The sequence below is a fragment of the Plectropomus leopardus genome, chromosome 8, assembly GCF_026936395.1.
Source record: "Plectropomus leopardus strain MGB_pleo_1.0 chromosome 8, ASM2693639v1, whole genome shotgun sequence".
NCBI classification, from domain to species: Eukaryota; Metazoa; Chordata; class Actinopteri; order Perciformes; family Serranidae; genus Plectropomus; species Plectropomus leopardus.
The window spans coordinates 24294734-24318974 of record NC_142183.1 but is presented as its reverse complement, the minus strand read 5'-3'; the positions used below and the strand labels follow the sequence as shown (position 1 = coordinate 24318974).

The window sequence follows — 24241 nt, the reverse complement described above, 5'->3', positions numbered from 1 at the left end:
GGAGGGGTTATATCTGATAGCTATTGTATAAAGCGACAAAGAAAAACGAGTGCATGTTGGGTAACTTGCAAACTGCATAATCCTCCTCATTTAAATGTCGTCAAATTAAACTAAAGCAATCACAATGTTGCTCTGTTCATAATGAAGTACCTAAATAGTCGATCTCAGCCAACCCTCCTACCGAGGCGACACAGTTACATCATCTGTGTAGGTGTTCCTCCTGCAAATGTGTCTGAAGCACTGAGTTTCCTGCTGTCTTGCAATAGTGATAAAGAAAAACTCAGGTCTGTTGTTGCAGCCTGAGATGAAGAATAAAGAAAACAGGACTTGTTTTTAAGGTTAGAGGGAAGTCAGGGGAAAACTGATGTGTACTTATTATTCTTCTAGGAAGATGTGGTTTGAATCACCACGTCCAAATCACATGCATATATGAATGCACTGGCACTCAGGCACTCTAATGCATGCACATACAAATGAGGGTTTCCTTGGAGCAGAGGTCGGATATTGCCAATAAGCATCAGAGAGTTATTTCTAGCATTTTTCAGTCGGGGGCCGACATAACTTTACAGCAGCAGTGCAAACTTGCAATTTTTTAGTTTTATATACAATATATTCTTAAACTGGTAAAAACTGATTTTTTAGCCCCTTGGGGGAACCAGAAACAAGCTGTAGATACAACACTGACATTAACATGACTGTTCAAATGATGGATTTTCCTAATATCTTATCTTCATACTAAAGTCAGAGCACTGAGGTCGACTGGTCAGATGCTCCTGGATGTTTCCAGAACTAAGCATAAAACCAGTGGCGACCAAGCCTTTGCGGTAGCTGCCCCTAAACTCTGGAACAGCTCACCCATACAAACAGAAACTGTTCCAAAAATAGACACTTTTAAGTCACTACTGAAGACCCTCTTTTCACTGGCATATGATTGATTTGAGCATGACAACTTAAACTGATTTAATCTTAAATTGTGCCTCATCCTTTGTTGTGCTGCAGTTTGCTCAACTATGTTTATTCTTTTCTATGTTCCCGTTGCCGTTTGCTTCTGTATTTATCTATTTTGTATCTAATCACTGTTAAGCACTTAAGTCGACTGCATTTCTTTTTTTTTTAACGTGCTTTACAAAGAAAGTTTGACTTGACTTGACTAAAGAACAATGTATAGACTCCTACAAAAGTAATCCCTCTTAGTCATCACCTGTGACCCACAAGACGTGTGTGGAGGTGTATTTTCCTGTGAAGACTCTGCCCTCTGTTTGTATTTACTTATTTTCGTCTTATTTTGCTATGTTCAGAACATTACTGAGCAGAGCACGCAGTTGAGGTCAGGAACTTATAAAACAGCCCTGACCAGATACCAGACAGTGAGCAGCACTCATCCAAGAGGAAGCTACGAAAATCATGGACACAGCACCAAAAAAAACCCCCAAAACAAACAAACATATAGCAAGCCAAAGTGCCAAGCGGACAAACCTTGTTCCAATGTGAGATTAAATCAGGGGTTCCCTGGAAATACTGTTTACAAGTAGTAACCGACAATCACTGCCAGCACGTCCATATAGGCAAACGAGGCAGTTGCCCAGGGCAGCACTTTGGCAAGGGCGGCAAAATGTTAAGTGTGCCAAATATTCATGAGTAAAATCAAACAGTAACCAATAGGGTGACTGCAGGCTCCAAGCGTACTAGGCTACACACAATGAACTGTCGAGACAAGTGTCAAATACACTGCACCTGCAGCCGCTTCCCTCTTCCCCCTCACCTCCCACCCCCAGCTCTTACGAACCAATCGCAGCCCGGCTGACTGACAACAAGTTTGATTGTCTTCACAAAAAAAAACCCAAACAAACCAAACAAAATGAATAGGAAAGCAGGTAAAGTTACTGACTGAAAGTTTTCAGTGTGTCACCACAGTCATGTTAACAAATGGGGATAGTCTAAAAAGGTCCTGGCTCATTTATTCAGCAAACAAGGGTGTTACTTTCTGTTGTAAACTTTTGGGGAGAACTTCAGCTCTTGCAAGAGACGGTGTTGAAGACTGGAAAATACGTCAAGCCTCATTGGCTCCCATGGAAATTCAGCTGAACACAGTTTTTATGAATAGAAAGAGTTAAGTTTGGCCTCACAAAACTCTGCATTTCTTAAAGGTAACTTTTATTTACCCTCTTGTCATTATGTTACAGTGTATCAGAGAGATAAACAGTAGGACATTGACATGAAGTCATGTATAAATGTATTACAGTATGTTTTATACTTACAGCCACCACTGCTTTCTATTTTTTTTTCAATTCTTTTATTACGCTTTAGTTTTTTTTGTTTAGTTTGTTTATAACAATACTAACTTGATTACTTCTGTTTCATTTCCTATTTTATTTAATTGATTAATATTTTTATTCACTTGATCTTTAGGTAATTTCAGTCATTGTCTTTTGCCAAAGGCCAAAAGAAACCTGTTAAATTCATTCCTTCAGTCATTCATTGTCCTTGACTGCTTGTCCTCATAAGGGTTGTGGTGGGGCTAGAGCCTATCCCAGCTGTCCCTGGGCGAGAGGCGGGGTAAACCCTGGACAGGTCGCCAGACTATTGCAGTTAAACTGAAAAAAAGCTTATCTTTTGGACAGCCACCTATTTGTGCTTCTCAGACTCAGATCTGTCATGTTAAATATCCTAAAGCTGTGGATTTAAAACTGTGTTTGAAGTCAGAGGTACTTGTATCATTTACATAAAAAAAACCAACAACAGTGGATTTTTTATTTGTGTGTGTTTTTCATCGTTTTTATGACAAGGTCATGTTTACTGAGATTTGCATGAGCCCTGCATTTGCATTGTTATCAACAGTACAGTTTAAACGAATGACATAAAAGGCTCGATACAAATCCTTTATGTTTAACTCATATAGTTATATTGGAGGGCCACAGGCCACTATTTGCATACCACTGCCCAAGACGACAGAAGTATTACTCTGTTACACTAAAACAGATACCCTGTAGGCATCTCTTCACAGTCTAGAGATAAAATACTTATGGCCAGAAAAATTTAAGCCTTGTGTGATGAGCCCAAAGACAGAAGGAAAGCCGATGGGAGAATAGAAAGACAAGACAGATTTGTTTTTCTGTATTTTTTGAAAGATCATTAATAAATCTTAAGATTGGAGATTCTGTTGTTCCAAAAATCCCCGGAAATATCATTAAAAAGTCCGAGAACGGACAAGTGATTAAAGTCCAAAGTCAAAGCAATTGCCCCTCTCCATTCTAAATAACCACTTAATCTGTATTGATTCTCAGTTATGCAGCATTTCCAGACCTCCGTCCACTGCCCTCCGAACTGCAGCCTGTTTTTTATTCTTCCTTTGCCGTCGCAGGCTGCTTTCATTATGGCCGCTCCCACATACGCTCCACTGCTTGTGTATCTAAATGCCATCTCCAAACACCCGCCACTACATTTCCTTCTACTTTACTTCCTTTCCATTTTGTTTGTGGACATCACCACTTCCCCCTCCTCCCCAATATCCTGTATGCCAGGACTACCTGTATCTCAAGTATGCAGAAATGAAAGTTGAAGCTCTCGGGGTTGTACTTTGTCATTGAAGTGCCACATGCTACGCCCTGAATACCAATTGCTCATCTTTGATGCTTGTTGCTGGACTCCAAAGGCTCCTCTCACGCCTGCTGTTGCTGCTCATCTAAAGTTCGACAAGGCCCTCTGAGGACAGCGCATTCCCTCAGAGGTTACGCGTATCTCACACTAGTCTATCATCACTTTTGTCAGCTTTCTCTTTTATGCAAACTGGCTCTAATCTTTATAGGAGCCTCCCGTTCACTCAGCACTGTATTGAAACACAAAGTGACAAGAGCTTGGGGAGTTGTGCTACAATGTGCTGCATATGATTGTAGGACAACCTTAGAATTACTTGGGTAAATCTCTTCGCCAGCTTCTTTTCATGCAACCCTGGCCTAATGCAGGTCTACTCTGCAGAAAAAAAAAACACTTATTAAATATTGTGTTGGACCATGCAGAAGCTATAGTGTCTGTGCCACAATAGCTGAGACGTGAAATTGATTTTCATGCTTAGTAAAATGCATTGGTGACTGCACTCAAGCTGTTGTTCCCATCTCCGCCACACCTGCAGATCAGTAAGATGCATGATGTTTGCCGGTGAGACTTTGGGTGATGCATAATCTTTTGAGGGGGAACAGAAAACAATGCAGTGGTCTCATTTCTCCGTGCAATTATCATTCTTTCATTGTTACGCTGTTAAATGAGGTGCATGATGGGACAGCAGTGTGGTTGTCTTTGACGGTCTCACCCCGGTCTTTACACGTAATTAAACAGCCACATCAGCCCATTTTATCATCTCAGCCATTATTACCACCAAGCTTCTCCTTCGACGTACAATTCCAAATGTAACCGAGCCAAGGCTTTTGATGGAATAAAACCTCATCAAGAGGATAAACATGGCCTCGCTGGTACAACTCATCATTTTCTAATCATCCAAAACACAAATATTCAACTGACTGCATGAAAAGATCCATGACAGGAATTAAAATGATGAAACAAATCACAGCGGTGCAGCGGCGCATGACAGCTGCTATGTTGAGGACGAGGAACACAAAGCTTGAAGCTATCCCACATTGTCTCAAGGTAAAGCAACAGACAGGCTGGAGACAGAGGAGGAGAGGGTGCCCAAACAAGCGGGGCAGTCTGGGGAAGAGGAGCCAAGAGCGGGTAGGGCGGCACTGCCAAGCGCCGAGAGCCATTCGGGCTTCCACCGGGCACGTCCACCGACTCCCAGGCCAGCTGTCCTAGTTGGTTGTGAGCAGCAGAATTGGGGAGGGGGGGCTTGCTAGGAGCTCCAATCTAACACCTCTCTCTTTGAAAAAATTCCTCTGCAGATTCTACACATTCCCACCACCGAATGAGGACAGCGATGTAAGCATTGTCACTGTCACGTAATGAGTAAAACCATCATTTTTTTTCAGGAGCTAAAAGAACAGCCTTTGAGGGGCTTCTTAAAAGCACAGTAGATGATGAGATCATTTAACATGAGCGATCAAAATATGAGTTTAAAGGTTTTATAGCTCATTATTAAAAGCCTGGTTCACGTTACTGCATCTTATTTTTTGCTCATAACGGGAACAGAACAAAACATATTTTACAAACATGGCTGTGCTTGTTGTACTTGTCAGGTAGTTTAATAAAATAAACCAGGTGAAATCATTAAAAATTAAAGGCCATGGGGGTTCAGAGATGATGACATATGTCTTGTTTGAAACATTGGACTTGATTTAAAATTTCCAGCTGGCTGATGCCGTATGGGTCTAATTAAGCCCGAATGTATTTCCTGAAAAACATGATCTGAAATAGAACTTTAACTCCTATTAATCAGTGTGTTTTTTTTTTCCTTGTCAGCCCTCTACAGCTTTAATTAAAAGTCCCTTGGAGTAGCGGTTCACACATGTCATTTCCTATTTGAAGACTTGGGGATGTAACTAGGACGCTCATTATACAGAATACAGCAAAACTGCGACTCCCCGACCACCTCTCTCGGATTGTTCTACCAGCAGACCTGAGGTGGCTCCTTTGTCACCTCATCTGTAATTGGCATCCATCATGTCTTTGACACAAAGGCATGCACTTGATATACACCTGAGCAGCATGTGTGATGAAAGGAAAAGTGATGACAGGCTTTGTGAAGTGTTGTATGGAGAATAGAGTGCTGCTGTCATGTGCCATGTTTCCCACAATATATTATCTACAGTATACGGCCTTTTACAACCAGCTCCAAGAAACACAACTCTTTTAAATATCAAACTCAAGCATATGCTATCTTGTCCTTTGTCGGGGGGGAGAAAAACATGGATTTGATTTTGCATTTTGTTGTTCTGAGCTATTCAACCCAGGGGTAATACAAATGAATTGCTCTTTCTGCCAACAGGCTGCAGCTGTGAAACATATGAATTGTTTCTCTCCTGTTGATGAGTAATGAGGGAGCGAAGGATAAAAGACTGTCATATTGCCTTTTCGTCATCACAGGCAGAGTGCTGTTTCATTAATTCCTTTTCAACTTATTGCTCTGCAAGTGCGAAGGACTGGACTGCTGATGCAGCCACGCCACAAGCTAAGATATCTAAGAATTTCACCGCAGAAGGATGATCGCCTTAAAGATATACAGTGCCGTTTAACGACTGCATAGTGAGCATGTGGCTGGCTTTCAGAGACTAATATACTTTCGCTTCAGATTTTACTTAATTTATGACTTAATTGCCAAGCCAGTCCCACATGCCGACGGACATATTGCTTATTCCATCTGAAGCGTCTTTCAGACTGCTCTGTTTGACCTGCAGGGCTCTTCTTCATCAGGTCCAATTTGCCTGCCATGGCCAGCTAGCTAATTATATTTCATGAGCTGACCCCTCTGAGTTTGAGCCTGATGTGGGTGCTTTGATTAGCCTCCTGTTTTTTATCACCTATGAGTCTTCCACGTTGTTATCACACTTTCTGCTGACAGCTCCAGTGCCTCAAGGTTGCACACTGCAGTTCTCCTGCATAAATTTCACGTTCGTGTCATAAGAGTTCAAGAACTGCTTCTCTGTCAACATGTCTCATTTGGAGCAATCTTGTGCAGGTCAAGAGTGCTGCACTAAAGGTACAAAATGGAAAAGCTGCAAGGAGGAATTTATCAAGGACTTTACACAAAGTCATCTTTATGATGCAACAAGCCTGAGTGCAAAATGTTTAGGTGTCTGCATTTTTTGGACATTTTACCTGAAAGTAAAAGAGCCACTGCCTGATTAATGATGCCGGCCTTTCACTGTCACAGGCAAATTTCCAGTGTCGGAATAAAATGCAAGTTTGGCTAGAGATGTGATGCACTGCCGTGATCTTGATTGTTTGATATAAGGTGGTCATAAAAAACAGCCTAAGCCAGTCTTTTTCTCATCTTGACTTTATGACAAAATCAAACATGTTTAATACCTACTACACATAAGAAGATTTTGAAAAGACTTTTTAAAGATTAAAGTGTGACATCCTCTCACATGTAAACACAGTGTTACTTTTTAGTAAAACACTAAAAGATGTTGCAAAGACTAGGGATCTTGCAGAGTCACTGTTTGCGTTACTACAACTAGATTCCTTAGTTGCTCCCATTGGCAAATTATACATAAAAGTCTTAAAAATGTGATGCATTTACAATTTCTCATGTTAAACAAGTAACTCAAGCAACCCCAAATAAACTGTCATATGTTAACAGTTTTTCTTGTCAATTCATCCATACAGATGAAGCACATTTGCCTAAAAACTTGATATTTTGGACTTTGTTGCCTCAGCTCACTACCAGCCTCCATTGGTTAGCTGTGTTATTTTTATGGGATCTGAATCGTTTAGACAGCTAAGTTTTGTCTCTAAAATAAGTGCCAGTTGGTGGATCAGATACACAACGCATTAGATACAGATCTGTGTTGACTTCACGACTCCACAGTCAAGGGAACTAAAGGTGGGTGTGCCCTTTTTGTGCCTGTGTTTCTCTTGTGTTCCTCTCCAGGTGCTGCCCTTCCCTCCTCCATGCATAGAGTGATTGAGCACATCTGTGCTTAAACTGCTCATTAGGAGTGTGCAGCAAAATGTCAGAGACAATGGGTCAGTGTGGCATTGTGGGTGCTGTGTGTCAGATTGCAGACCAAAGAAACTAGTTTTGCACCAGAATTAGTGATCTTTATTCCAGTTTTGGAACGAGGGTGATTAAATTAGTCATCTAATTATTGAAAACTATTTTTGAATTGCTTCCTTTGTTCTTAAAGACAGTAGTTTTTTTGGTAACCTTTCTGAAGACCTTTTTTGTACACTTAATGCCTGTTTTTTTCTGTTAAATAAGTCACAACTTTTCTTTATACACCCATTCCCGCTTGTCTTTTTCCTTCTTCCCCAGTTTCATTTTTATTGTCACTCCCTTCATCCCCTGAGCCTAATTGTGAAATTTAACATCTTTAATATTGGCATGAGCCAAGACTAAAAACTGACCAAAATATTAAAAATGATTGATTTTGTAAGAATGTCAAGATGAAGAAAAACTTAATTAAGACAGCTCAGACAGAGTTTTATGACCACCTCATACCAAATGATCACAGAGAGAGCACACCAGCAGAGATCAAACTTTCCAGATTTTATTCCAACATTGGAAATTTCTCTTTGACAGTGAAATCACTTTAAAAGTTGGTTAGTGGAAGGCCAGTGTAATATGATCATGAAGATCAGTATCCTTTGCAAAAACTTTGTGATTTATGACTTTATGTTTTCAAAGTCTTCTTGTGCGTGGTAGGCATAGGGTGCATGAGGAGGTGTGTGTGAAACAGTTTCCTGGTACTACTCACCCTAAAAAACTCCTTTGTGGAGCCTGAGTCCAGAGTGCCATATGCTATCTCTGTCTGCTTGGCTAAATCTTCGGCACTTTCTATAGGAGAGACCATCCTCTCCACTGTCAAGAAGGCAGCCAGGTTGGCTGTGTAGGAGGAGATGATGATGAGGGTGAAGAACCACCACACACCACCGACGATACGGCCCGAGAGAGACCTGCAGGAGGGAGGTGTAACACGGGGAAACACAGAATGTAATTACACCCTGACATGTGGTGCCCATCAACCTGCTAAGATGCTAACAGTTGTGTTTCTTGTACCTAATTGCACCGGTAATCAGAATTTCCTTGTAACTCTTAACTACTGCTGCGTCAGCACACTCAAATGGCACAGTTGCAAGGAAAGTAGTACACGCTGTTTAAAATGAACTCTAATCCAAGGCTGTAATTGCCTGTGAAACATTCAGGGTCAAAGCTCAAATCATAGCCTAAAGAAAGTATTGATGAACGCATTTGGTTAATGATAATATCCACACACAAACTGACAAACTCAATTATACATATAGGCTAGTAGCTGCAATAAATGTGAAATTCGTTTAGCTTCGAATAATAACACCTAAAGGGAAGAGGACAGGACATGAAGATGCTTGAGTGTGTGTACCTACATGCATCTCATCACTTGCAATTAAATTTTTATGTGTTATTTGTTTCTACTCCTCTCTGCTGTCCGCCCCTCGTATGTATTGAAACTGACCCACCTGGGGGAGATGTCGCAGCCCTGCTGCATGAAGGCGCCCAGTGAGAACCACAAAGAATTGAAGATGCCAAAGTCATTGGGAGGATCAGGGGGCGTCTGGGGGTCTTTGGTCTCATCCTGTTCCTCGAGGTTCCACTCGTAAGGACTGAACCGACTGACCAGGAACAGGACCACGCTCACCCCAATATAGGCAAACACTATACACATCCAGATCTCATAGGCCAGCGGGTCCAGGAAGGAGAAAACGCCAGGCTTGGACTTTTGCGGCTTCTTTATCATAATGGAGATGCCCAAGCTCATAAAGGGCTTGGAAAAGTCTATCACCTCCTCTCGAACCAGAGTAATGGTGAGAGGTGCAACAGCTATATCTGCCCTCTGGAAACAGGGACATGCACAGCAAGCATTAGTCAAGACCTGCATAAGTAAACGTGTCATTTTAAAAGTGTGTGTTGTGAAAGACTGGAACTGGAGAGGGAGAATAAAACAATGTTGTTATCACATTTTACACAAGATAATAAGAAATTAACCACCAGCTGTGACACTTGGAAAAAAAAGCATGCAGGGGAAAAGCAGACTAGAATTTGCAAAAGGGTTACGATCTGGGATGTTAGCTAATAGATTCAAACTGTAAAATTAATTACTTTTCCACTGAAATTTTGCCACATTGGGAGGTAAGAAGGAGAAAAAGCTCATCAGGGGCCTGCAAGACTTTCAGAGAGACAGCTTGGATAAAATCCACCAAGGCAGATGGGTGTTTGAGTCATGTTTGACCAAATGCTTCCTTAATCAGGACCAGAGAAGATACTGAGGAGGAAAACTTGTCAATGGTACGATTCCTTAAAACAAGCAGTTTTATACTATATAATAAAATTACATTGTAAAAAAAGTCCCGAGTTTGTCTTATGTTTTATAATGGCTACAATTTGCAGGGCTGTATATTTTTTTTTTTTTAAATCAGCAAGCCCTGGATGTGTAAACTCCATCACATGCCATTCAGTGGGCTTGGGTTTCCCAAACATGGCTTATTTTGGCATTGGCTTTATTATTATTATTTTTTTTGTTTTGTTTTATTTTCCAAGCTGTTTCTCTTTATCTTCCTCCTTTGCTCTGCTGCTTCAATCACATTAAGTTATCAAAACACTTCCACGGAGGTGGTGCTGCCTTTTAAGGAATCACAATGGGTTTCTTTGTAAAAGCAGAAGAAAATAATTAATCACATTAGACAGTGTTACTGCAGCTAGTGTGCATGTGATTAATTAAATATCTGCTCCTCTTCAAAGGGGGACAATTCTTTGTATTGTGCTTGCATTGTCTTTTTATGTTGAAATTGAGAAAACATTGGATTGAAGCGGCATGAGGCAGAAAAATGTTTCCTACAAGGTCAAACTAGGAGCAACACAAATAGATCCAATAAACATGGCTGTTTTCTTTACCCTGTCAACAGAGCGTTGTGAAGGGGCTATAACCATTTAATCCCTGCGCAGGCGTAAGCAGCACTCAATCAATGTTGAGGGAAACAAAGCAATAAAGAGCAGCCTCAGGCCTAACCTTTAAAAGACAACTAAAATCAAATTAATTTACTGGTCAAAAGGTCAGAATGTACAAAACTATTAGTCCCGGACCACCTGCTTTAAAATTACAGGTCTGGAAAGACTTGACAGCGACGTGAGTGGGTTGGTTTTTTTTTTACCCTCCATCTGCAGGGAGTGGACTTTTCCCATTTGAAAGATAATTTGGTGGCGATAGCACATCAAACCAAGCAATCTCTCAAGCTGATAGTTGGGAAATTGAACAGATGAGGAAGCCTTACCCTCATGCATTTTGTATTTGGCCCCTGTTCAACTACTGTGGCCTCGAAGAAAGGCGTGAAAGGAGTGTGGTGGGGAGGAGGGGGGTAATTTTGGAATGCCCGAGGTGCTGCGAGAGCTCGAGCACTCTGTCAGATGTAAAACACGATGTGACCCTTCCCTAATGTGAGAGGTTCAACCTTTATGGAGCACAACACATATGGATCTTGTTGTTTCGAACCGCAAACCACCATTTAGCTGTTGATTCTGCAGCAGATTTTCTCAGCTGTGAATTTACAATGTGGCGTATTCATCATACACATCAAACATCGAACATAATTACACAATCACTTCAAAGGCATACAATCTTTCATTCATCAAAGTGATTACAGTGTGTTTGCCATATGGACTCATTGTTTTCATGTACCTACCTCTGTTTTGCGCCTGTAAGAAGAGAGAGAGAGCTTTCTAGGCTAAGCAAGAAGGATTAATTGCAATGAACAGCACTGAGAAATGATTTCATTTTCTCCGTCTCAAGATGATCACCAACCCCCCCAGTGCTTGAGGCTGCATCTGACAAATTCACTCACAGCTGAGCTTCCTGAGACAGCATTAGACTTTGGACTGGGCAAGAGCTGATGAGTTCACAACGGGTTGGTGATAACCTTAAGACAGAAAAATGAGATCTCCTCTCATGTTGAAGTTCCTTGCAAACTGTCATGTAATCAGCGAAATCGAGGCTCCCAGTACTCACCCCATAGACCAGTTCACCCACCATCCCGTTCCACGTCTTGGTCTCGGGGTCTCGGGCTCCGTACTTCCCATCCATTACTATAGACAGTTTGTACTTAATTCCAACATGTTTGGCAATCTCAGATGCTAAATCGACGCAGTAGCCTTCATATCTGTCATTCCCATCCAGATGCATATAATTTTTCTTGTACATCACATAAGGAGCTTCCTGTTGATTCAAACACACGCTGGTTTATTCACTCCCATGCCCTAGCACACATTCAGTTATACAGAAAATATGCATACATGCACTCATAAGTCACCGTGCACACACTCACACAAACACACACTCGCACACACAGAGAGATACAAAATATTATAAGCTGCTATAACCACATCCATGCAGTCATGCATATACAGATGATGCCCTGCGAATGCACAAATATTCTCTGATAACAGCAGCATGGTATGTGGTCACACTGCTTTCATCAAGCCGTGGCAGCCAGCAGACACCAAGCCCAATGCACCCAACCCATTTTGAGCCCAAGGGTGCAACTCTGTGGCATAATAAAGGAGGGTTAAGGCAGGGGAGAAAGTTTTTCATTTCTGCAGGAGAAGACAGAAGGCCAGAATGAGTTTTAATAGGGCTGGGAGTCATTGGTAGGCAAGGTGTGGGTCAGCTCAGAGGTGGGTGGGGATGGGAATGGGGATGGGTTTCATAAGTAAATGCCAGTGACAGGAGAGGGATCAGAGTGCCCATAGTATCTCAACATATTCAAGCACATTGCACCAATGCGCAGTTAAAGGCTGTTTCATTCCAAAAGTAAAAAAAAGAAAAAAAAAAGAAAAAGAAAAAGAAAAAAAAGAAAAAGCCATTATTTGCTTTCAAGAAAAATGCAAAAAAAAAAAAAAAAAAGTACTCCATAAATAAAATAATTACATCAGGAGAGCAGGAGCGTGCTAGTTTTCCTCTCCTTTTCAAAACGCTCTTTTCTCTTACTGAGCACATCATCATTATCAAACAATAGGACCGCTCAGGAGAGCAGGCATTGTCATTACAGCCACACACAATTAGAGTGCAAGTGGGAGAGCAATGGTTTGTTTGTTCTGTGCTGAACGTATCCCCTCACCTTGGATCCATTGAGCGTTCCCCTCGAGTTAACACATGTTTACCTCCTGACTGTATTTCTCATCTAGAGATGTTAAATGTTTCCTCTTGCTACAGAGTGACGCCGGCTTACACCTCAGAATACAGATGAAAATCTAACTGTGCACAAATCAGAGAATCAAGCAGAGATCCTTATCATTTCCCAAACATTCTTTCTTTATCGTTTTAAAATGTTTGCTTGCAGCGAATGAGGTGCTGTATCAGGTAATTATACAGTCAGTAAATACATTGGGAGCTATCCAATAAGCCTGAAACATTTAGGTGAGTAAATACAGTTGGAAATAAATAAATATAAGAAATTTTATTTGTTTACTTTGGTCTGGGAAGATTCCCAGGAAATGATTCCTCCTAAATCACTGTATGGAAGGTATACTTCAACACAGAACACATGTAGGAGCAATACAAAATAGATTGGAGAGGCGATAACAAGGACAAATACCACACCTGCTTATCCCTCCTCCAATACTGTTTATTTTGCTTTGCCCAGCTCGCGAAACCATTGCAGTATCATCCTCTAGTCATTCTCCGGCCAGTCTATCCCGAGGTGTCATTGAACATTTACTTGATGAGGACAGACAGGTCTACTTACGTATGCGTTTGTATGCTTTTTTTTTAAAATTGATGGAGTCAACCATTATCATTTATACCATTATTGTGATGTCACTGCTACGACAGGCCACTGAAGTATGGAAAATCAAAATGCTTTGACACCCACACGGATACAGTTGAAACACTCCCCCGTTTTGGACCGACTGTTTCAACATGTAGTGAGTGGATGGAAAGCAACACAAAAAAGATGTGGTTCTACCCGCCCAGGACAGAATGTATCACTCATTGGAATCAACACCATGACCTTGAGTGGCAGAATACGTGAAACATTTAAAACTGCATGGAAAGTGTACCATAATAGTAGTGACCACAATCGTTCGGTTTTCCACTGAGGAGTCGTTGGAGACCTGCGGGTCCATAATATTTACAAATCGCGCGTACTCGTTCCAGTACCCAATCTGCAAAGAGAAAACAGTGGTTAGAGATGCATTCCAGCGCACTGGCGATATGCAAGTGAGCACATAGCAGGGACACTTCTGAGTATTACTTCCACGATGCAGGGCTCATTAAAACAACAGTGCATTTCCCAGAGGCCTGCTGCCTCTGCCCTAAAGTTCAACCAAAATATCAGTGAATGAGCGGAATGCTAACACAGCAGAAAGATATCTAAGCAAGGAATAAACAGAGATGATATTTTTACATTCAACATGCAGTTAGTGTCATGATCAAAGATATTCTGAAAATATACTGTTGGATTTTACGATCCGTTCAAACAGCCAAATGTGCTACTGCCTGAGCATACGGCAGACAACTTCAATCCCCCCACCTTCAGCTTCCCAGGTTTTATGGTAAATAATTGATATTCAGGCCTGTGAACTGCATACGTGTTTAATAATTTAGCATAATATTCCAGTGCCTCCACAGTTTCTTCTGCACAGTCTTGCCATTGCAGTTTCTCTGTATTCTGCTGTACAGATGCTTAAGTCAAACCAATGTCAAGTGTTTGTTTGCCCATCTGAAATAATGGCTGCTCTGGCTCACGATGAAACGTGTTGCATATGTTGCTGCCAATTCTCTAACTGTTGCTGGCGAGCATTTTCCTCGTCACATCTGGTCCGCATTTTTTTGCCTCAGATCTTTAAAATGTTAAGGCCAGACAGGTGTACAACAGTGCAAAGTTTTTAAACACCAAGTGGAGGCGCTAGGACGCAGCAAACTTTAGCTCCAAACTTTGCTTACAGTTGTTGTTACTGCACTTGTCAGACTGGAGAAAGCTCGAAATGTTTAGCTCTTGTCAGACAGTGATATTTGAGAAGTGTTGCTCGTGGGACCAGACTGTGGGGGAGCTGTGTAGAGGAAGGGCTGCTCCAGAGGCAAAGTCCTGGTTTCACCCTGAGCAGCTGGGACAGATATCAGCCCATACATCACTCGTGACAGTCCCAACTAAGAACCTTCATCCTCTAACTGTCACTGGGGTGACCGGGGCTCCAGGTCCTGACAAACTGCCGCCCGACTTGTCTCATCTTCCCTGGCTCCCTCACTCTCTCCCACTGACCTCCTTTCTCCCACTCTCTCTCTCTCTCTGTTTGGCTGTGCGGGGACGGCTGTAAGGCCTCTGTGATGCTAACTGAAGAGTGGGCATTAGAGGCCTGGGAGGCAGGCAGCATAATCACACGTCATATCAGACTGAGCCCACACTTATCCAGCTAACGAGAAATTCACAGCTGTCACTTGCAACTCGGAGAGGTTATGAAATAAAACCAGAGGTCATCATATGGTAGCGGTTATAATGTGAATGTACCGCTGGGAATTACCATTTTGAAGAGGAGCCAGAGGAATTCTTGGATCCTCTTTATAGTAATTGGTTATCTGAATGGTAATTACTGTCAGGAGAGGACCAAAAATCCTATCTGCACCATCACACGGCACAGAAATCGTCTTATATCATTCTTTTGATAGGACAGTTTTAGCTATCAGATTGCAGGCTGTGTGTGATTTGTGTGGCTTGTGAAGCTTGGGATAGCTCATCAGTGCTACTACCTAACGGAGGTAGAGAAAGGCAATTAGCATTACTCTGCACTGTCCTGTCAGCCCTGCTGGTCCCACATGACTGCAAAAGCCCTCAATACGTTAATAAACGGAGGAAGAGGCTTGTTTGATTTTTTTTTTTTCACTTTTGCACAATTATGTTCAATCATTTCTCTCAGGCACTGTCTCCATGTATAGACATTTTTGAAAATGGATATTTCCCCCTCTGATTTACAAAATAACTCTGTCCACATGACCTTCATTTTACAACATATCTCTGGCCACATTAGAGTGCAAAAAACGACCCAGGAAGCTGTTTTCAGTTGTTTTCCTTTGTCACACAGTTAGTAACATGTACAAGCCATAGGTGTAAAATAATAACTAGATACCAGACCCCAAGATGGCGCCTATTCAGTCCAGTGAAACTGTTTTCCTGGAGCATACGCTACAAAAAGTTTCCAGCTCCCGGGTACACTTCCTGGGTATGCGGCCCACTTAGTACGCACAGTAGTAGTTCATAGACTTCACATTGTGATGACGTCACAGATATTACATTTTGGCTTTAGACAAGATAACAAATATAAAACTTCCATGGATGTAAAATTCATAGTAGAAAGAGTCATAATTGACTTTGTTTGCAGTTTAGGTGGCCTATCAACAGTTTTACATATACTTGTTTTACAATAGTGGTCTAATGCTTTAATGAAAATGAAAATGAAAATGCTTTCTGGGCTGCAGCTATACTGCAAGTGTCCACTGGGAAAAAAATTGTATTCCTGGGGGCCTTGAACAGGCTAACATTACCTTTTTCAAAACACCTACTGGAGATATCATCACAGCTGATTCAATATTAGGATAAAGGAGTTCAAACAAGCATGGGAGTGATTCTCTGGACATGCTAACATCTTCCTTCCACTCCTTATCGACAACAATCCTACTCTGTAAAGTATCCTACTATCTGCTGGTTCAACTAGGTCTGTCCTTAAACCGTGGTTTCTGGCTGACTGTAAACCATGGGAGCTGAGATTAAGCAAAACGCTGGGTGCAGCAGATGCCTCTGTTGGTCCGTAAAGTGTTGCAGCAGTACTGCAGCAATAGCAATATAAGTTTAACAGTGAAGTAGTCATTATAGCAAGCAGTGCTGACAAAATGTTAGTAAACCAGTAGTCCGCTAGAGTTGTTATAGTTTCTAGTGTATACTTGTTAAACACAAAGTAAGAATATGCACGTGCAAACTGAGCAGATGATGTCATCGTTTCCCAAATGCTGCGTTTTATCAGTCCACACAGATAAAAAGTAACAAGAGTTTGAAAAGAATCTTCACCTCAGAAGGCATTTAAAATAAAATAATGACCTAAAACTCCATTTGCCTGTGGACGAGAGGCCTCCATACGTCTAGACAAGCCTCAAAAAAGTTCAGGGCAGAGTCTTGGCATGCCTTAACATGTGGCCAACAGTCATTGAGTTCAGTTATATCAGCACAGGCGATCAATAAGCCATTTAAAATTGCATGTTGGCCAAATTCCACAATTTTGATGAGTAATGAAGCAAACTTTGATGTGTGCCAGCTGTTAGCTATGTTTCTGCTAAAGGGTTTATGATCAGGTTTGATTATGACAACTGATGGATGAACGTTGATATAGGTCACTGCTCCGACTTACCTTCCTCGGCCCCCCTGTTTTCATCTCATAAACATCTATGGTGTAGTTGGTCCTGCGGCCGTAGTTGTCAAACTGGATGTTCCCAGTCATACCCTGCACTTGGACCTGCCACGAGAAACAGACAGACAGAAAGACAGAGAGATAGACAGAAGGACAGACACAAGGGAATGTGTAATAGCCATCACTTTGCATATATAGCTGGTATTAAGGTGCTCGTGTCCATGGAGCTACTGGAGTGCGCGCACTCTGTTAATCAAATGATGAACTGGATACGCTTTAATAAAAGATGTAGTTTTATGGTAATGAGGGCCTGGATTTGAGTGAGCTCTGTGCAGTGATATCTGGGGGCAGAGGGAGGAGAACAGCTCCGTGCTCTCTTTCCTTCTCTCTGTCACTTTCCATCTTTATCACACCCTCACTCCCTATCTCTGCTTCACTTCTTCTAGCCTTTTCTTTAGTTATCAGCTTGCCACTCTCTCTCTCTCTCCCTCTCCCTCTCTTTTTTCCCCCTCCTACCGTTTTGAGAGCTCTCTCGATGTCGATGCCTTGGCTCCAAGGTACAGCGGGATTGGCTAGACAGTCTCCAGCGCTTCCCCGGCGAGAGACGTCCACACGCTGGCGCCGCAGGTACCTGAAGGCCTCTGCTATCACCAGAATGGCATCATGGGTCAGAGCTGAAGTATACTGTACAAAATCAAAAAGAACGCAGCGCACACTGTGAGACAGGAACACATGGTGAGAGGCAGGAGATGAGATAAGATTACCCGTCTTGTAGTAAAGCCTTTACAGGCTCATATATGACTTTCTATTGTGCAAAGACTGTGTAACGTGTTCTATAAGAGTAAAAATACATAATTTGAAGAAAACTTTTCAATGAATAAACAATATTTTCAAATCAATCTGTTTGCTTAAGTTATTGCTTTTTAGTTAAATGAATCTCAGTTAAAATTGGGGCAGTCTGTGTTGATTTTGGCTCATGCATGTCAGTGCCCGCCGGTCAGGTCAGTGTGGGTGGGGGTGGTTGCCAGCTCTGACGCTTTGCTAATGATAAAAATAGCTGGATTAGTTAGATTTGATTAGAAAAGCCAAGACGTGTCTGACGGTAAGGGCCTCTTTCAAAACTTTTATTGCAGGGTTGGGAAGTAAATACTGTAGAGCATTAATGTGTGATTTTGTCTCCCACGCACTTCTCCTCCAACTTCGCCTGACCTTTCCACCAATGAGGGGTAGAGCCACTTGTTTGTTGACCATGCAGCATGACAAAATCTAATTAAATGCCATTCAAAATCCATTTCTTTCTTGATCATTGTTTAATTAGATGTAAATTGAAGCTGCGATATAACCTTGCTTTGCACCGCCTATCGATATATTGATTGCTGGGAGGGATGCAAAGCAAAGAGGAGGAAGCAAAGGGGTGGGAGGAAGACAGAGTGACAAAGGCAAACAGAGGGTGAGAGGCGGAGAGGAACCGATAGAGAGCACTTCAGAAGGGATGATCGTTGTATTCTGCATGCGCAATGAAAAGGCTTTGCAAGCAAAGTACCTTCAGAGGAGTGTTGCGGGCTTCTGGGAATTCTCTTTCATCTAGCCGCTCCCAGCGCTGCATAAACTGCTGCACAATCGGGTTCTCAGGGTTGACTATCTGAAACCCTGAGATGTTGGCTCCACCAGCGAAGACTTTGTCCAAGCTTACATTAGTAAATCCCTAAGATGAGACAAAAGGGAAATGAGGAGGGAGAAGACTTACAGTATTTGACATGTTTTTCATATAATATAACCTGAGGTAAAGCGCCACAAAATATTAGCAGCTATTCTAGAGCACAAAGTGCATTTTATTATAAACTCAGTATGAGAAAGCAACATGTGTTTGCCATTACACTGCAGCAAATGTTTCTCTTCACACGCTGTGGTGTAACCTGAATTCATTTAGAGATAAACAACCTGCCAGTAGATACTTGAGAGTTTGTGTCACATCATCTAGAAGACCAAATATATTACTTGAACCAGCTGGTCTACTGTTATTCAGATTGCTTTTCCACATAAAAAAAGCAAACAAACAAAAAATTCCAATGCATTTCAAAAACCTCTGCTGCTCCAGCTGCCTTTAAATTCCCTTTTTTACCCGGAAGCTATGACATGGAGTTATTTCTTTTTATGGTGAAATTGCTGTTTTTTAAGTGTGGCATTGTGTCATGGTGTGCAAGGACATGTGTTTGACTGCTGAATAATCACCTCTTCTAAAGTCGAGGAAAACAGCAGCCGGGGGATCAGCAAAGTGAGAGCAGGGCCGGCCTCCACTTTTAAACTCTCATGCAAATATCAAGGCTAAATGAACAGTTCCCTCCCCAGAGCAGGGGGGAAAGATGGCTGCCCTCCAAAGATGTTTAAAAAGGTTAAACGATGTTTATTTATTGCTTAGGACATTAATCTATACTTAAATATGAATATATTCATTAAAGCGAATATGCAATGGAATGTGGCTGCCAGATTGTGATTGATTCGACATGAGGTCCAAATATGACAAGCTCATATCTAGATGTAAAAACTATAAGATTTATACAAAGGGTTTCTATGGTTTAAGGCAAGTTAAATTTAAGACCTTGAATGACTTTTTTATTTTCCACTCAGAATTAATCTTTACAATTTTTAAATTGAACAAAACTGAAGGAAAAAAACGACATGAATTGCTATCAATTACTTTGAAAAAGGGACAGTTTTTTCCCCAAATGTTCATTGCAACATACCGTAAAACATTACTTTTTTGGTCAAGTTAAAAAGTTTCATTTTAAACAGGTGGTCTGCAACCCCTGGGCGGGTCCTCAGAGTTACTACAGAGGGCCGCTAAATTATTATGCTAAATTATTATGCTAAATGAATTAAGTCCAAATTATCATAAGCAAAGATATATCGACCTATTCATGAAAAAACAACCAATGTGATTCACAGTACACAACATTGGTTACAGGCTCTCCCAAGAATCCTCCTGCAATCCTGTGAGGTAGCTGATTTATGTTAAATCACTGTGCCTTTCACATGAATGTTTAACAATACATATGATGCATAAAATGTATGAATATGTAAATAATTATTATATATATAATATCAATATGCAAATAATAATTATAAAATGTATTTAAAACACATATTTTAGTATTGTATGTACCATATAAAGGCATGTTTATACATTGTACTTTAGGCCACCCTATTTGTTATTGTACAAAGGCAACCCAATTTTAAACAACATATGTAGTACGGGATCCCTGCTGCATCTCTTCCAGCTAAGTGTCATGATCCTGGGATTTTGTTTTTAGTGTTGTGTGTTTTCCTGTTTCATTTATTCATTTGTTTAGTTTATATCTTGTTTTACTTTGAAAGTCAAGCTCCTTATGTGTCATGTCTGTTACTTCATGCCTTTGTCTGCTTTCCACCTTTCTTTTTTTAACAAACTTGTCTTACATCACACTTGTTAGTCCTTCCCTGATCCCAAAGTCTTCCCTGCACACCTGTTCACTTTTAGTCTTGTTTGCTCCACTCTAGTGGTCCCTACCACACCCTTGCTGTCAGCCAATCCCTGTGTTTCTCTCTCTTTGTCCGTGCCCACCTTCTTCAGCTGTGTCTTGTTGTGATTCATTTTTTTGTGAATATATACCTGTGTCTTTCCTTTTGCCCTCTGTCAGTTCATCTGTTTTTGTCAACTGTGTTCATCATTGTGTTTATACCTGTGTTCATGACATTGTTCCCTGCTCCGTTACCTGCCTGGTCTCTCAACTGGTTCAGTTTTAGATTTCTTCCCTGAGTTCATCTCTGTGTTCCCCATGTCTCCCTGATTTGTTTTCAGTTTAGTCTGATTCTTCTTACTTTTGTGCTCTATGTTTTGTTGCCTGCCTGTTTTTGGAGGTTGGGTTGTCATTTACACTGAACTGTAACACTATGGGAGTTTTGGTCTGAAAAACATTGGAAGACCCCTGAGATGATCTGCTTAGATGATGTGGTTAGATGATCAGTTTCAAATGCTAGAGTAGAACAAATGGAAAAAACAATGAACATACAATGTTATCATAAAAGTATCCATCTGGTCAGTTTGATTGGATGAGGTAAATGTACAAGTCTTGGTTCCTCTGTCTTGATCTGTATGACATTAATGTAAGAGACATTTGGTAATTTTTTAAAAATAGACTAGATATTACCTATCATTTGAGATTTTACAATGCAACACCAAAACACAAACCCTTGTCCTTGCATTTTAAAGACTTTTAAAAGATTGATTTCAGGCATAATAATGCCAATTAAGGCCTTATATTTAGATTAACGAAATGCCTTTAAAATCCACAGTGTATACCAGTGTATTTTTCTCTAATTTCATACAAAAGCCTGTAATCCACTTATTGTGCATGCACATTCACGCTCATGGTTGAGCCTAAGTCCCATCACATGCAGCAAAAACCAGGTTTCACTCCCTCCCAGGGGATCGGCTCGGTTATTACTCACAAGATTGGCCAGAATGTAGTGGTAACCACGGCTGTTCTTTCCCAGGGTCACAACCTATGGGAGAAAAACATCGATACAGTAAACCACCCATGAGATGAGAGCTAAGAGCCACGGCTTGTATAAGTGGCTCTGACAATCCCTGTAAATGCGGTGACGTCCTGCGAGCACGCAGGATGCCACTGAAGTTGAAACAAAAGCGAAGTCAAGTGTAAAAAATAATGAGAAAGAGAGCGGGAGAAGGAGAGGGAGAGGGAGCGGGAGCGGTTAGAGGAAGTGTTCATTAAGGGGGGGCTGATAATGGGAGAGAAACAGGAACAATGTGGAGAACACCCTTAAATATTCTGCACACTTTGAAGTCATTCACAGAGCTGAGATATGAGTCCTCAGCAACTGTTGGACAGAAAGCAGAAATGGGAAGAAAAAACATTTCAAAGGAATTTACAGTGAGACAGTAAGATGTAGATCTCGCTCTGCTTTGAAAATATCACACCTTCAGAGCATAACAGCATGTTTCAACCCACGCAGCCTGTCTGAAAATAGTAAGTGGTGTTCTAAGCCATTCCATCACTGTAGAACCAACCATATGCTGCCTTTTATTCGAGATTTTCTTCTTCCTTTTTTGTACTTGGCCCAGAGATAAATCAAATAGTGAGAGTCTAAATTGTCCTGGCTTTTTTACGCATTACATGCTGGACAGGGTTTTCAACCAGGCCTCGTGAGGTCTGTTATTTATGAGTTTGCAGTCTGCTGTGGATGGACTTCTGAGTGGCTGCCACGCAGAAACTCGTCAACCATGTCTCGGTTTTCATCTGCGTTCTACAAACACAGCAACACAAGTTTACAGCAAAATCAGCATGTTTGCACATGTTCTGGCTCTGGCTCTGTCACAAAAACAAACCGTCAGTTTATCATCTGTTTGTCTGTGTGTGTGCGTGTCAGGCCGGGGACCGTGGATATTTGTTACTTTGGATCATTTACGACATTCTCACTGAGTAGGAGAGAGTGATGAAAAGCAAACGTGTGTCTTCACATCCAAGGCTGCAAAAAATCTTTGAAAGACGTTTTCAGTTTCACTCAACTACAATTACAGCTTTTAATTTAGCTACGGTGAACTTGAACTGACCTGTGTGCACAGTAGCACTAAACAAGAACACCCTCTACAAAAAAAACACAACTTCTTTCCCTCTTTTTTAGAAATCTGAAGGTTTTCCAAAAAAACGAAGGTGGTGGTGTTTCTGAAAAGAACGACACACAAAGCCTTTCACTCACGCTATCAAGCTGCTCAGGTGGGTCAGCTTTCTATGACAGCTTCCCCATCATTAGGGCTTTAAGCCTCCAACACTGCAGGATGTCAGACGGAGGGGGAACAAACCAAGAAAGTGAAATGGAAACAAAGAGAAAATGAGCTGATTATAATGCAGAAATAGCAGGAGTTGGCTTTTAGAATCCATCAATCTGCGTCTAATGAGAAAATGACAGACAGCTCCATGAAAAGAAATCCCGGCAGTGATATCGGAGCTAGATGGAGCTCACTGCAATTGTTCCAAAATCTAACTTTCAGACTTTTAGCCCTGCAGCATTTTCTTGGACAAACACAAAGCTCCATACTCCCTCACCGTGTGCTAACCTTGACTCAGGCTGTAAGCCTCCTCACACCTGCCCCGGAGCTGGGCAGAGAAAGGCCTCACCCCCCACCTGCTGCCCGCAGCTCACAGCCAGCCTGGCAACAGCTACAAGCTGCAACCTTGGGATGAAGCACAGCAAGACGCTGATGACACAGAGATACACAGAACCTCCGGCCAGATCACGCCAACCTCTCCCCCCAGCCTCTTTAATTAAGCAGACGGCAAGACCTGACTCCAGTTGAGACGGACGGATTTCATTGTTACTTTTTGTGATGCACCGCTGATCGCCCTGTCCCTAAATCCCTCCGATCCCACAGATGGTGATAACTATCTTTTAATGGTGCTGATAAGATGTGATTCCCTCGTATTGTCTTTTAAATCCAATCTTATTTGAGCAATAACACTCCATTATCGGAAACAATATTTACTCAGATTAGACATAAGAAAATCTTATTTGTGTACAAGAAGGAGTAGCAGTCCAAAGTGCTGTTAAGTTACAGACAATTTAGTTTTGGGAAATATACTTGTTTGCTTTCTTTTCGAGAGAAAGATGAGAACACTGAGAGATTAGCTCTCTACAGAGCTGGACTTCAGACGTGACTGGCTTATGCTGTGTTCAGACTTCCGACAAAATCAGCAGGCTGCAAGGTATTTTAAATGGAAGCTGGTGACATAAAGCTACAAATGGTGCACAACAAATTGTCGCAGCATGATGTGCTACACATCAAAGATGAGCTGGCTTCAACTTTTTTACCACTCCAATGACGCTGTTAAGTGTCAACCAATCATATGTTTGTCACCAGTAGCCTGGACACAGCATTCAGCCAGCACTTTAATGGCAACTCGGCGACAATGTAGCTGGCCACACCGTAGCTTTATCAATTGTCATGTTAGAAGACATTAGACTGACACTAGAAAGAGAGAGAAACAGCTGGTTCTGTTCATCGTTCCAAAATAAATGAAAGCTCACTATTAAACATGTGGCGTCTTGTTTGATCTGGTCACAAACAAAAAGTTCATATCAAGCCTCATATTCCCCCTTATGCTGCATTCACATTAAATCAGGCAGACAGACAAGACCTTCTGGAAGAGAAAA

The 24241-nt window shown here is 41.5% G+C and overlaps 1 protein-coding gene across 8 annotated transcripts in view; it reads right to left on the bottom strand.

Moving 5' to 3' along the window:
* Positions 1 to 24241, bottom strand: part of LOC121947732 (glutamate receptor 3) — a 143035-nt gene that overhangs the window by 13142 nt on the left and 105652 nt on the right. For all 8 annotated transcript variants that reach the window (XR_015777291.1, XR_015777290.1, XR_015777292.1 and 5 more), the window contains exons 5-12: positions 21521 to 21574; positions 18576 to 18737; positions 17549 to 17716; positions 17033 to 17137; positions 13697 to 13801; positions 11649 to 11855; positions 9109 to 9482; positions 8370 to 8568 (exon numbers count right to left, since the gene is read on the bottom strand). Coding sequence is in view for 5 of the 8 variants with exons in the window: in XM_088081223.1 (XP_087937349.1) it covers positions 8370 to 8568; positions 9109 to 9482; positions 11649 to 11855; positions 13697 to 13801; positions 17033 to 17137; positions 17549 to 17716; positions 18576 to 18737; positions 21521 to 21574 (1374 nt within the window). In the remaining 3 variants the exon portion in view is untranslated. The remainder of the gene's footprint in view (positions 1 to 8369; positions 8569 to 9108; positions 9483 to 11648; positions 11856 to 13696; positions 13802 to 17032; positions 17138 to 17548; positions 17717 to 18575; positions 18738 to 21520; positions 21575 to 24241) is intronic.